Source organism: Pezoporus wallicus, unplaced genomic scaffold, assembly GCF_028554395.1.
Source record: "Pezoporus wallicus isolate ANWC-B61680 ecotype Strahan unplaced genomic scaffold, APGP_CSIRO_Pwel_v1 contig_11493, whole genome shotgun sequence".
NCBI classification, from domain to species: Eukaryota; Metazoa; Chordata; class Aves; order Psittaciformes; family Psittacidae; genus Pezoporus; species Pezoporus wallicus.
In genome coordinates this window covers 146,289-160,741 of record NW_026635895.1, presented here as the reverse complement: position 1 = coordinate 160,741, position 14,453 = coordinate 146,289, and the positions used below count along the sequence as shown (strand labels likewise).

At 50.3% G+C, this 14,453-nt stretch overlaps 1 protein-coding gene across 1 annotated transcript; it reads right to left on the bottom strand.

Annotated features, from left to right (window-relative positions):
• Window positions 1-6,737: 6,737 nt before the first annotated feature.
• On the bottom strand, window positions 6,738-13,612 carry SLC30A1 (solute carrier family 30 member 1). Its single transcript, XM_057398468.1, has 2 exons — window positions 12,949-13,612; window positions 6,738-9,453 (listed from the first exon to the last, which is right to left on the bottom strand). The coding sequence occupies exons 1-2, from the start codon at window positions 13,577-13,579 to the stop codon at window positions 8,543-8,545; spliced, it is 1,542 nt and encodes a 513-aa protein (XP_057254451.1). The 5' UTR covers window positions 13,580-13,612; the 3' UTR covers window positions 6,738-8,542.
• Window positions 13,613-14,453: the final 841 nt, after the last annotated feature.

The window sequence follows — 14,453 nt, the reverse complement described above, 5'->3', positions numbered from 1 at the left end:
GCTCTCTGCTAAGCAGTGTGAGCACCGTGGGAGAAGCGATCTGCTGTCACGATGCTCCCAGAGCGGAAAGGTTTGGCAGAAATCATGCAGACCAGACTTCCCATGCTCAGAAGACCTGAAGGACTCCGGTGCCTGCCCCCTTCTTTGCCCAGGTCACATTCACTGCTGCAAAACTCCCAAACACTCAGTTACAGCCAAGATAGCTGTCCAGGCAGAGCCAGCCATTCAGAGGACCACAGGCGCTGGTCTTGCCGTGAAGCTGTGGTCAGAGGCAGCCTCTTGCTGACAGAAGGCTATTGCAGAAGCTGCAGGCTTTAGAACCCAAACAGCTTTCAGCAGAGCAACATCACCCTGACATTACCTCATTTTCGTAGGTACTTTTAGAAAGGGCACACAAGGGCAGCGGCACTGGAGCTCCGGGTTCAGTGGCACACACTGTTGCAACACGGGTGAATTGCACACCACGGTCTAAGGCCTTCCAGCTCCTCTTCTTAATTGGCAGTGACATTATCACAGAATCCCAGCCTGGTTTGGGTTGGAAGGGACCTTAAAGCTCGCCCAGTTCCAACCCCTGCCACGGGCAGGGACACCTCCCACTGGAGCAGCTTGCTCCAAGCCCCTGTGTCCAACCTGGCCTTGAACACTGCCAGGGATGGGGCAGCGACGGCTTCCCTGGGCACCCTGTGCCAGCGCCTCAGCACCCTCCCAGGGAAGAGCTTCTGCCTAAGAGCTCATCTCAGTCTCCCCTCGGGCAGGTTAAAGCCATTCCCCTTGTCCTGTCCCTACAGGCCCTTGTCCAAAGCCCCTCTCCAGCTTTCCTGCAGCCCCTTCAGGCACTGGAGCTGCTCTGAGGTCTCCTCTTCAGGAGCCTTCTCTTCTCCAGGCTGACCCAGCCCAGCTCTCTCAGCCTGGCTCCAGAGCAGAGCTGCTCCATGGCCCAACTCTGGAGACGTTAAGGAACAAACCCCAGACATGCAAGTTTTCAGCACATGCGGCTGAGGATTGAAGCACACAGCCCGGTGGATGCTCTGAGCTCTTCACATACAGCTGATGTCACTCTGCATAGCTTGCTGGCTGACCCACCAGTGCCTCTGCTGTGCACCTGCGTTACGCAGGCAGGTTTGCAGCCAGGCTGGCAGCACAGCTCCCAAGGCTGGCTGCTAATTCTGGTGATAATCAAACCCAAACCTTCCCTCCGTTTGTTCTGAACAGCAATGGGAGAAGAGCCAATCCCTTCAAAACAGCCCCACATGGAAGCCTGAGACCTCTGCCGCTGCGGGTGTGATGACGGACAACAGAAGATGAGCCGCTCGCGCCTAGATTTGACCTAGATTTTCACCCACCCCTCCTCACGCTCAGTTGGAAGCAGACAGGCTCAACCCCAGCCACCGGTGTCAGAAGCTTCCCCCGTGGCCACAGGATTACAGGTGAACCTCATCCCCCAAATTCTGCTCACTCACATAATCCCATTCCCAAGGGAAAATGAGCTCAGCTGCAACTGGCTCAGGGAGCGTCCTACAGCCCCCCAGCACAAGAATGACGGGCTGCACGTCCCGCCGATGCTGCCCGATGCACAGATCTCGCGGGTATTGCAGGAAGTGCCACATTTCTCCCTGGGAGTTTTGTTCACTCCTAAACTGGAGCGTGAGCCCCGAGATCAGGTGAGCACCAACGGCCTGGTTACCTGCTGAGCCTCCCTGTGCTAGAAGGACAACACGGTCCCATCAAAGCAAGCAGCCAAGCTGAGCCCAGGTCTGCAGCCCTCAGCCAACTCTGCAGCAGGCGCTGAAGCAAGGAAGAACCAGCAGCAAGCGAGTATCCCAGCCTAGACTGCAGAGCGCAGCTGAAACAAGCACAGGCCAACCCGCAGCAAGCCTCAGCTAAGGCGTGAGATGTAAGGAGTTCACCTCGGGAGTCCAGCAGGGAAGATGAAGGAGGAGAGGCTGAGCCCAGGCCAGCAACACAAGCACAAACGCAGGAAACCCAGCAGGTTGCACGTCCTGTCCCACAGCGTGGCCGTGGCTATTCTTAGCCGGTGTGAAGAGGAGCGCTGGGATGCCGACCAGCACTGCGACCAGGAACGGAGCTTGGGTGGCTGGAGGGGGATTAGAGCCGGGCCCGAGCGCTGCTCTAAGGTTCCTGTTGAGAACACAAACCACAGGTGGATACAGAAACGCTAACCAGGTTTGGAGGCACGGGTTTCACGCTGGGTTTGGGATGCTCGCGGGGGTCAGGCTGAGGAGGAGGCTCCTGCTGAAGCTGCTTGCCGGAACACAGTCAGACACAGCTTCAGTCCCGTCCTGCCCTCCCCTGGGGAACCAGCTCCTCCAATGCAAAAGCAGCAGGAATTGTTGCAGGAGCTGGATGTGGCATTGCAGGTGGTCAGGCAACCATCGTGGGGGGGGAGGTCTAGGAAGAGCACGGCTGAAAGTGAAGCTAAAGCAGACTATAGCCCTGAGCTTCCCTTCCCACCCTGTTGTTTAAAACTGCCCCCGCCTGCAATTCTCCTAAAGGGTGCTCACATTCAGTTTAAATCACGCCTTTCCGTGACAAAGTAACAGCAGCTTTGGCAAAAGGCAGGACCGAAGCTCACAGGCAGTGCTCACAGTACAACCAAACGCACCCCCCTGCGTACACAACCAACAATCCGGGTTCCCTTTCCCCCTAGGAGCAGGAGCAAGCAGCTGCTGAAGCTGCCCAGGCAAAAGGCTCCAAGGGAACTCCTCAGTGCAAGCTGGTGAGCAGCTCAAGGCAGGCACTAGGAACAGCCCTGCCCTCCTCAGCAGTACTTTCCTCTGCAGTTGGTTAGTCCTTTCCTCCCAGCAAACTCTACCAACTGCAGTGTTTCTGAACCGGAACGAAGGAAGCTGCAAACTCCAAACACCTTCTGCTCTAAAGCAGCTGTCTTCCAAAGACATTCAATCCACCAGTACCAACTTCTGTTAGGAAGCCTTCCTTACGTTCCTTAGGGGGAAGAAACGCATCTTGCATAATTAACTCTTCACATGACACCAGACCTGAGCAACTATGGTTTAATTGCACCTGGAATGAAGGGAGTTGGATGCCATCACTGTGCAACCCGTTTATTAACCTCCTTTTCTACCTGTGCTCCCTGTACCTGCTTCCGAGGTGGGAGGTGGTGGAAGTGCATTTCTACTGGTGAAATGTCCTCCTAGGAAACGACCTGAGAAAGAAATCCCTACTAAAGGTATTTGATATTCAAGAGCTCCATTTAGTTTCTCAGGACTTCGGTACTTAATACCAAAAACCACCCTAAAATTAACGAAGGAAAGGAGAAACCTCCTGGATGAACCCCAACATCGCTCAGAAGCGGGAGCCAGGACATACAAGAGATTATAAAGCAGCAGCCAAACGAATCCCATGGGCTTTCTGGAGCCATGTAGATGGAAGCTACTTTTCAGTATCCTGGTTTTGCTCTTCAACTACTTAGATAACACAGTGCATGCAGAAACACAGACACGTGAGCGTGCCAAAACACGGTGCTGCGGCGCACAGGCTGCAAACCACACAGAGCAAAGGTCATAAGGAATAAGCAGACCTCCTGTTATCAGCAGAGCTACGTTTGATTTGAGAAGTGTCCAGACTGGCTTTAGCTCAGGCGAGCAGAGCATCCACCTCTTGCTGTCCAGCAGAGAAAGGAAAAACCAGAGTGACTGCAGAGCTGAACAGCTTCAGTGCATACCTAGAAAGGGTGTAACTGGTGCGGTGCTATGAAACCAAAATAGAGCACATTTAAATATAGTTAGCAGCATTTCCCATTCCCTCCGTGTGGAACCCGGAATATCGAGCCACAGAATTCACCCCCTCTGTCGTTGTTCCCCCCCCCCCCCAGTCTCTCCATAGCTGAAGAGATTAGAAAGTGCAGTCAAAGCAGGGGGCAGGGGAAGGAGAATGGCTGGAATCTTTATCCCTGCTCCCCAGACTGCACTAGGCAGTGTTCAATACATTCAAGCAACAAGCAGCGCTGCCAGTTTAGCTGAGCGTGTTCGCAAGTCCTGGGACACTCAGCGGGCTTTCGCTCCTTCCTTCTTGGAGAACAGGGAAAAAGAAAAAATCCTGGAATTCCAACAGAGCGACAGTGCTTCTGCAGCGAGGGCAGAACCACCACGGTATTCCTGGCTTTAATACATCCACAAAACCTGACTCCTCTCAGGAGTTCTTCAAAAGCCAGGCTGTGCTGGCAGAAGCGTTGGACTCGCTCCCACAAGTAATTCCTGGCATGCAAGTAACTGCTTGTCAGCCCCATGGAACTATCCATGAATACAGAAATCCGCAGCATCCAGCCCTTACCGTGACTTCTGGGGAGTCACAAGCTGGGGCTCGTTTGGCCTTTAACATACCTGCATGTATGCCCATACCGAACACCATGATGCAGCAATAACAGACATCACCAAAAGCCTGCAGTGGCTGTTGAAAGCCATCAAGCTGAAATGATAAGGGGTTCCACAGAAGCAATCTGCTTAAAATCAAAGCTTCATGGTACTGTGACACTGAGCATCTGAAGTATGTCTGCGCTGTACCTTAGGGGCAGATAAAGAATCATAGAACCCCAGACTGGTTTGGGTCAGAAGGGACCTTAAAGCTCACCCAGCTCCAACGCCCTGCCACGGGCAGGGACACCTCACACTCGAGCAGCTTGCTCCAAGCCCCTGTGTCCAACCTGGCCTTGAACACTGCCAGGGATGGGGCAGCCACAGCTTCCCTGGGCACCCTGTGCCAGCGCCTCAGCACCCTCACAGGGAACAGCTTCTGCCTTAGATCTAACCTGAACTTGCCCTGTTTCAGTCTGAACCCATCACCCCTTGTGCTATGGCTGCAGTCCCTGATGAGGATATAATCAAGAAGTGATTCTAAAGCAGCATGTTTCTGGATGAGACACGTACTAAGCCTACAGTATTTCACTCAATGACATTTGGTACATCTCTGACACGTTTAACCAGAGGCCTGCGCAATCTAGACACTGAAATACAAACTTATTTTTCCTCAAAAGTCAGTGTTCCATATTCTTTTATTTTAAAAATTCAGGAATGTGATACACAATACAATGAGCTCCCCACCACTGCAGCGCTCACTTACAGGAGATTCACCAGTTTCATGGTTTGTGGGGGGAACAGAAAGAGGGAGAAAAAGACTGTGCAGTGTTTTCAAATGCTCCCAGTATTCCGGACCTGTGATCTTCAGAACAAACCAAGTCTGTGAAACCACACAAAGATAAGGTTAAAGACAAAAACCAAAACTATTGCAAGCTAGCAGGGTACAGTCGGGTCTCACGCAGCTGGAACAAACACGACGCTTGCGTTTCTGCTGCCATACGGCCACCAACCTGACCTGCCTATGTGCTCTCAGGGAATTTACCTGTGTGTTCGAGGGCTAAAGAGACTAAAGGGCCCCGTTAACACCAGCTGGTGCTGCACAGGCAATGTGGCACAGGACAGAGAGGCCATGCAAGTCCCCTTCTGCCCCCACCATCATCATCATCGTCACCATCACCATCATCACATCTGTAACCTGTCCTTATAATAAACATCATGGGGGGTAGGAGGAGAGCTTTTTGTCTTTTAAGCTAGCCATTGCCTGCAATGGACACAGAATAGAAAAATATGACTTCTGGCACCAAAAAAAGATTAAATAGTTACAATGGAAGGAGCGAGTACAACTCCACCTATTCAGATGCATTGACTTACTGCTAACAAGTGGTGGCAACTCTCAACACTCAGTAACTGCTCGTTTCTTGTAAGAGCAACAGGAGAGAAGGAAGTCAGGCTTCTCAGTGCTACTAGGGTTTGTCTTGGTGCTTGGGGTTTTAATACACTAAAGAGCAGTAGTTCTAGGGTGCATCAGTGATACCCAGCCAGGGCCTCAAGAATTCATGATAATGACTGTGAGCAATATTAAACTAGTGAGCAAAATAATAGTGAAAATTTACCATAAAAAGCAAAGATACACATTTAAAAAAAAAAAAAAAGAAGGTATTTGTTAATTTCAAAATTTACTTGGTTAATACTTTGTAGCATACTCGCACTTGTAGCATATTCTGCAAACGTAGCCTTACACGAGATCTCATTTAACAGTCAACTCTAGATCATATACAGGTAACAGAAGAAAGAAGGTAATTCAGACCAAACAAAAACATACATAAATACTATATTAACACATTTAAGTTAGTTTGTGAGACTACACAATAAGCATAAACACAGAAAAAGGCGAGGGATGCTGAAGGCTGCGATGCACTAACATCCCCAGGCTAGCACAAAGCTGAACCGACCCCTCCACACACCGCAGCTTCCTGTGGCTGCATCTGAGCAGCCAAGAGGCACAATAACTGCACCCAAGCTAACAAACCCTGCGAGAGGGAACTTGTGTGAAACTGGACTGAGCTCCTCTACTTTTCCAGTGCTTTGGCACCTAGCATTTGGCCAACGCACTGGCATGGGATACAGAGCTAGTCTGGCCTTGTAGCCCGCACAGTTAACGTACAACACTGGTAATCCACCCATGGATAATCGAGAGTTGACTGCAACGCTCTGCTGAGAAGTTGGGTAAGACCACTGACATGACCTGGGCCAATCCAGGTCGGAGGAGCAGCAGACTATTTTTGAACTACTTAGGAGCAATTACCATAGGAGACACGTATTAGAAATGCCAACTAGAAGGCGTCCCGTATTCGGAGGCAAAGCCACATTCCCTTCACTAACAAAACATTCTTTTCTTTAAAAAAAAAAAATCTACATTTAAATACTGTTAAAAACCTGAAAACCACAGCATCAAAGAATTTCATAAGGCCAAAACGATCCTCAGTTCCCTCTGTTGTGCCTAGGTATTGCAACACATGAGTAGAAGTAGTAAATACCATGTAATTTAATATCTTACTCTCCTTCCAGTGCCTTCCAGAAACACATCTCAGACCTCTTCGCACAAGAGTTAAGCCTCACAACACCCCTGTGAGGTAGGTATCATCCCCATTTTAAGACGGGGAAACTGAGGCAGAGCGTTTACCATGTCCAGGGTCATAGAGCAACCAATGGAAGATCCAAGATGTTTTCCAGTTTCGAGCATAGGAGCAGTCAATTAAATCACAAGATATTATATCCCATACATAACTCGAGGGTGGATCGAAAGGGTCAGGGTTTTACTTAGATCTCTCACACGTTTTCTCTTCAACTCTCAGTCTCTGCCAAATTCACAGAGTCCATCGACCAGCTTCTCCTTTGTGAAGGTGTAAGTTGGCAGCATACTGTAACAGCTTCTTTAGAGCCAGTTGTCAGTTGACAGAGTTAACATTCTAAACCATAGATTCGGCTACTTGAGCGGAATTACATGGTACATAAATATCCCAAAGTCTGAAATACAGCAATGAAATCCTGCTCCCGGCCCCACTTCCTCAAAGCCTGCGGAAGGCTCCCAAGGACACAGGGGAGGGACCAGGACTGCCGTCACCGCAGGTGCTTACAGACACGCTCGGCTACAAGCAAAATGCATCACTGAATCGGCTGTTAGGGAGGCGACTGTCTATCCTCAAAAGCACAAATCAAGACTGTCGGTGATTGGCAGACATTCCCCAACAGAGCACTTCTTGACATAACCAATTCTCTTACCTTAGTGAACTGAGCATCAAGTGAAAATGAAGCTCCAGCTCTTCATTCATGGCACTGTGAGTCAAGGATTCATTAAACTTTGAAGACTTTTATGACCACACGCAACTTGGAAATAAGGAAAAACACCAGAAAACCCCATCAAATATGAAAGGATGCATTACTTTATGGGTCAGTCTCATGTCCTGATCACAGAGCAGTATACAGTAGCTTGAACTTCCATGCTGACTGAAAAACACCCCTTTCACATCTGATCTTTTCACTAGCAGTTGCTTTTAATCACCTCACTACCTTACCAGAAAAGGTGGGGACAGCTTCTAACAATCACACGATGTTCTCTTTAAAATACGCTATACGATAAATCCATTAGAAAAAGCCTTCACATTTATTATTATATAGGTTTAAGAAAAATATGTGAAACTGCAAAGTGGTTTCCAGTTTTAAGTAGTTATCTCTTTAAAAACACTCTATGAACTTTGGTTTTCCGTAGGGCTTCTAAATAAACAATATATTAAAATATCTACAAATCAAATATTAAAGGAAAGAGTAGGTCCAAGAAATCCGTAACACAAACTGAGTTCCTACGTGCTTATCCCTCAAATACCTTTTCACTGGGAAAAAAGGAAATATTTCAGTTCGAAGCACAGCAAAAAGCGTCTCTGCTGAAATGTCGAAACTGGTTTTCTCAACTTGTTACAGCATTGGTGCACTTCCTGTCTGTCCCAGTACAAAGTCAACACAACCACATTGTATCATGACAGTGACGTTATGTTCTTTAAAACAAGCATTCTAGATTTAGCAGTATGACAAGAACAAGGACTTCAGCAATTACACTACTTGGCAATGTTGCATCTCAAACTTCTGTCCCTTCCTCCTGCAACAGAGCTGTTGTCAAAGTCCCCAGACCTCAGGTAGCACCACGCAGGGAGTTACAAAGATGATTCAAACTGCTCGTTTTGGTCGGTGTTTGCCTCTAGCTTAACTGAAGGGATGCTCTCCGGCTTAGTCCTCCTAGTTTTTGGAAATTCAATGACAACTTCTGAACAAGAAATACTAAGTGACGAAGATTTTTCTGTCTTCTTTGCAGTAATATCTTCCCCTGTTCCGCAACACTGCTTCAAAGCACACTGAGTCCTGCAAGGAAACTCGCATTTCCCTCTCCCTGATTCAGAGCCAACACTGGCAAACTCAGGCTGAATGGTAGTTGCATGAATCCCTTCGTCATGGAAGATCTCCTTTATGCGCTTTGCCACCATCATGTACGTGGAAGGGTCAGGACACTTGATGTGAGCAGTGCCAATGATCCTACTGCCTGCCAGCTGCCAAATGTGTAATTCATGGACTGCTTCAACTCCTTCAAGGGTACGCAGTTTTGAGTTCAAAGAATGAACATCTATCTGTTTGGGAACAGTCTGTAGAAGTATAAGGGCTGACTCCCTAAGTAACGGGTAGGTTGTGTAAAGGAGTATACAAACCATTATCAAACAGAGGACGGGATCTAAATACAGCAACCAGCATGGACCAGCCACCGTAATGCTCTCTTGCTCGGACGTGTTTGCTCTGCCCAGCGTTTGGGATAAAGTAGCATTTTCCATGCAATGATTATTGACACATGGATTAAAGCAGGGCCCATCTTTGGGGCATGGATTCCACAACCCATAAAAGAGCAAGGCATTCACTACCACAATTACTGAACCTAGGGCGTCTCCAAAAACATGCAGAAAAACTCCACGCATGTTAAGCTGTGCACTGGAGTCTTCTTCAACCTCCTCTACATCCAGAGTGTAATGACCAGCGTTGCCATTCACCTGTAGGTCAGTCATGTCGTCTTTCATATCACCTGATGAGAAAACAGTAGAGTGATTAGGCATATGCTGTAATACTACGTGCTACTGTAATTCCATATAAAATTAGTAACCAACATTGAGCTCGCTTTCATTTGAGTGCAAAACTAAAAGCAAGCAACCCTACCCGTAACACTTGGCAACATTTTCTCTAGCTGAGAAACACTCGGTTGTCCCGAGAAGTGGTCAAAACATTCTAGAAGGATTGTTCCTACACAGAGCTGTAAAGCCAAGTACAGCTTCATACTACAGAGTGGCAAAGGATAAAGACGACTGCACTCAAATGTATCCTGCTGAAAACCTGTTTTCCCCTTTTCTAGCTGTTTAACCACTTGACTACTCACTGCTCACTTCCTAAACAAAATGCAGAATTACAGAGCATACAGCAAAAAGCTGGTTAAGGAGCTAGGCAACTTGGGGTTTCCCCCCCTTTTGAAAAGCCAGAAGGCTAATCACATTGCTAAAAATCTCTTCTGCACTGCTGTTTTATAGTCAAATTTATGAGGCCAAAAGCTGACAAGCTGCATGGGGTACTGCTTTACAGTAACTTCTTTTCAGGTTTAGGAGTTCATTTCCACAAGACTGCTGAATTCAAGGAAAAGGAAGTTTGCCCGAGATGGCGCATGGAGCCAGCAGAACTGTGAGATACAATGAGCTGAGCTTTTGGGTCTGAATTTACCGGCAGCCCTGACTCCAGGGCAGCGCAAGTTACCACTGAAGCTCTCAGAGGCTGTGAACTAGTGCTATTTAGATTTCACAACTTTGAAAAAAGTACTAAAAACACATTATTTTTTTATGCAAGTGACACAGAGCTGCTGAGTGACACAGAGCTATTGATGCCCAAAGCCGTGGCATGGACACTGCAAGGCACAGATCAACATTTTAGTGCCAAAACTGCCCGCCAGCCACCTAACTAGCTGCATAGCAATAAATGCACACGCATCGTTACAAAGAAAAACCTGCTCCAATGGTCAAACTTGAAAGCATTTTACGTGAGTAACCTCCCACTGTTCTTTGAAAGTTCTTCTTGGGCCAGAAAACTTCCAGTGTTAAAGAAACGGCCACTGGCCACTGGCCCAGCTGACTGAAACACAGAGCCCTTACTGCTTCCGTGGTCATTCAGTTCAAAGCTTTGTAAATATTAACATGTTCACAAGACCTGCAGCTTCTGCCACTCCTGTGATTCTGTAATCACAAAGCGTCCACAAGTCCTTTCCTCTCTGCAGAAGGGGGGGGCTCCTGCCCAGGCAGCTGTGTTCCAAGCCTCAGGCTCATCACCTCGTGTACCGCGCTTCTGTCCAAAAGCTCCAACTACATTTTCCACACAACCTTTAGGAGTTACGGATAATGGGACCCGTAACTTTGCATGGAAACCAATAAATTAGAGGAAAATAGCTCAGGTTACAGAGCTCAGACCTCGGGGTCCATGATAAGCGCAAGGAGAGAGGAACACTGCTGCACACCAAGTAGTTGGGGCAAAGGAGATCTGAAGAGTCAGTAAGACCTGTAACAGGAAACACTGTGCCAGAAAGCTCTTGAGACTAGTCTTTAATGGCAAACGGTTAAATCGTGTCCATTTGAAACACCCTCACCGAAATCTAGCTGTACGCTTAAAGCACAAAGCTACCTGCGCAGGACTAGCCCCTAAGGCTGCAGCTGGTTTTCCACTTTCACCTCAGGAAGTCAGGATCTACCCTTCTTTGTCATTTCCAAGGAAGGCACAGCACCACTCTCGGACACTTCCCTAGGCTTCACCTGCACATCCTACAGCCTCTCACAAGTCTCCAAGCACCTTTACCCGTAACACTTGCATGGGTGAACTATGAATAACTCCATCCATTACACAATCACGGCAGGGCACAGGAGGAAATACAAACTTATTTCAAAGTTTCACTGTGACCAAAATTATGCCCTATTACCACCTAAATACCCACAACAAATTATTTGTTATTGCCAGAAGGGAGCCCATGAGAAATTCCAGATGACTTAGCTCAGAACAGTGCAGGTTTTAACCCATGCTATAAGCTAACCTTTTAGTCTAGAACTAGTCCAAAACTTGGCTTTTCATCATGTTTGAGCAACCTGGCCTGGTAGAAGGTGTCCCTGCCCATGGCAGGGGGCTGGAACTGGATGAGCTTTAAGGTCCCCTCCAACCCAAACCAGTCAGGGATTCTGTGTTTCACCATGCAAGCACAATTCCCAAGCCAAGAAACCTATCAGATTAATGGTTAAGGAAACTGTACATTGTTTAAAAGTATTTATTAGGATACCTTTGTGGGAACCAATTCGACATTAAGAGCTTATTACGTGGTCAGGCCAATGGTCTGCTATATTCAGAACAACTTTTCTATCCTCTTGCAAAACCTGTGTTTTCCAAAGCAACACGGATGGAGGAGGAAAAGAGAAAGCTGCTTCTCAAATACTGGAACCTGTGACCACTGAAAATGAAACTGTAGCAAGGTTCACTCAGCTCAGTTAAAGCTCAGTTTCAGTGAAAGCAGCAGTCTCCTGATGGAACCCCAAAACCAAAAGAGAAACATGGGCTCTGAAGAGTGAAACCTCTTCCTCCTGGTTACACGGATGCCCTATGGCTAAAGCAGAGAAGCAGGCATTGCACACCTTTCACTCTGCTCGCATGCAGCACTTGGCTTTGCCCAAGTGACTTCCAAATAAACGATCCAGGCTTCTGGATCCATTCTAAACATAACCCAAGCAATTCCCTCCCACAAAACAGACACTTTAATCCTAATTGGGAAGGGGAGATTTTAAGTTTACCTCTATGTGCAAACGAGTGGGAAGGAGCGTACTTGAGAAAGCTAAAGAGAACTAATGCAAAGAGGCCACATGTGTACTTTGACACCAGTGAGCTCCATATTCAGCACCCACTTCCATGGCTCGTATTGGTAATTTCCAAGACTTCTCCGTATTAACACGGATGTCACGAAGAAGTACAACATTATTGCAATGGAATACACTCCAGCACGTTACTTTCAGGTTGAGACTAGCTTCTCAGGTAGCTAATAACTGACCCAAGGGACAGATCCGGCTGTCAGGACCAACCAAGGTGTTGAGCTGTCCTCTATCCGATGTGCAGCCAGTTCAGACGGCATTAGGGCATCGTCTTGTGACAGCTTGTGTCTCTAGGCAAAACACTCTCGTCATGTGCCTTCTCTATCACCAACAACTCTTCCCAACACAACCTGCTTTACCCCAAGACTCTTTCCCACTCCGACTTGTCTTCAAGAGAACTTAGGGCAGGCACTCCTTTTAGCACCCGAAGGAAAGGTGTGAGGTGGAGGTGCAACAGCCGTGGGCCAGAGAGCACTGCTAAGGAAGCTTCTTGCCTCTTCCCCACCAGAAAGGACAGGGGGTCCCCTTGAAGCCAGCCCGAGGTGGGAGACCGACACCCACTGCCCTACTCAGAGAAGGGTCCTCTCCCACCTTCCCGGCACTCCCACCCCGGGATGGGGCAGAGGACCCGCAGGGCTTACCTAGCTTGTCCTGGCTGACTCCGTTGGAGCTGCTGCAGTTCTCCACTAAGGTGCTGGTCTCCTCCCGGTGTAGCGCAGCCTCCCCATCCCCGGGCGGCTGCTCGGGCTTGGAGCCGCTGCGGGAGTGCTGCCTGCTGCCGTGCGAGTGCCCGTGGCCGTGGGAATGGCCGTGGCCCCCCACGCCGTGGTGGTTGAAGAGGCAGAGCCCCAGCAAGTTGATGATGAGCCCCGCCACCCCCACGCCGATGACCACCAGCGGCTGCTGGATCTCGTGGGGCTCGGTGAAGCGCTCGATGGCCTCCAGCAGGATGGTGAAGCAGAGGGCGGTGAGGAAGACGGCGTTGACGAGGGCACCCATCACCTCGGCCCGCACCCACCCGAAGGTGTTCTTCTTGGTGGCACGGGTGCACTGCGCGAAGCGCACGGCCACCAGCGCCACGACCAGAGCCATGACATCGGAGAGCATGTGGAAGGAGTCGGAGAGCATGGCCAGCGACGACGTGACCCGGCTCACCACCACCTCCACCACGAAGAAGAGGAAGGTGAGCGCCAGCATGCACAGCAGCCGCGCCCGCCGGTTCTGCCACCACCGCGGCCCGCCGGGACCCTTCGCCGCCATCCCCCCGCACATCGCGCCGGGGCAGAGGCTGCCGGCCCGGCCCGGCGGAGGCGCGAGGAGAACGCTCGGCGCTGCGAGCGGCCCGCGGCGGAGCCCCGAGCGCGATCGCGGCCCGTTCCCCGCGGGCGGCGGCCCGGACCCGCCGCTGCCTCCTCAGGCGCTGGGCGAGCAAAACGGGCGGAGCGGGGCGCGTTCGGTGCGGGGAGCCGGGGGTGCCGGTTTGTGTCGCCGGTGGGGTCAGACCTGAGGGAGCCGAGCCCCGGGAGCTGCCAGCGCCGCCACGGCCGGGGAGAGCGGGGAGGTCCGCGCCGGGACTCGAACCCCGGGAGTCGGGGCCCTTCCCCAGGCTCGGGCCGCCCCCTCCCCCCCCGCCGTTGTCCGCGCTCACGGTGCGGGGTGTGCGGTGTCCCGTGGGGTTACGGCACGGCCGGGAGCCACGCGGCCTCGCAGGCCCTGAGGCGCCAGAAACGGCCTTACTGTAGCATCGCGGGTGCTTCGGGTGGGAAGGGACCTTAAAGATCATCCGGTTCCACACCCCTGCCTCGAGCAGGCACACCTCCCACTAGAGCAGCTTGCTCCAAGCCCCTGTGTCCAACCTGCCCTTGAACACTGCCAGGGATGGGGCAGCCACAGCTTCTCTGGGCACCCTGTGCCAGCGCCTCAGCACCCTCACAGAGAAGAGCTTCTGCCTTATCTCCAACCTGAACCCGCCCTGTTTCAGCCTGAACCCATCACCCCTTGTCCTATCGCTGCAGTCCCTGATGAAGAGTCCCTCTCCAGCATCCTTGTAGCCCTCTTCAGACACTGGAAGCTGCTCTGAGGTCTCCACGCAGCTTCTCCAGGTTGAACAGCCCCAATGTTCTCAGCCTGTCTGCATACAGGAGGG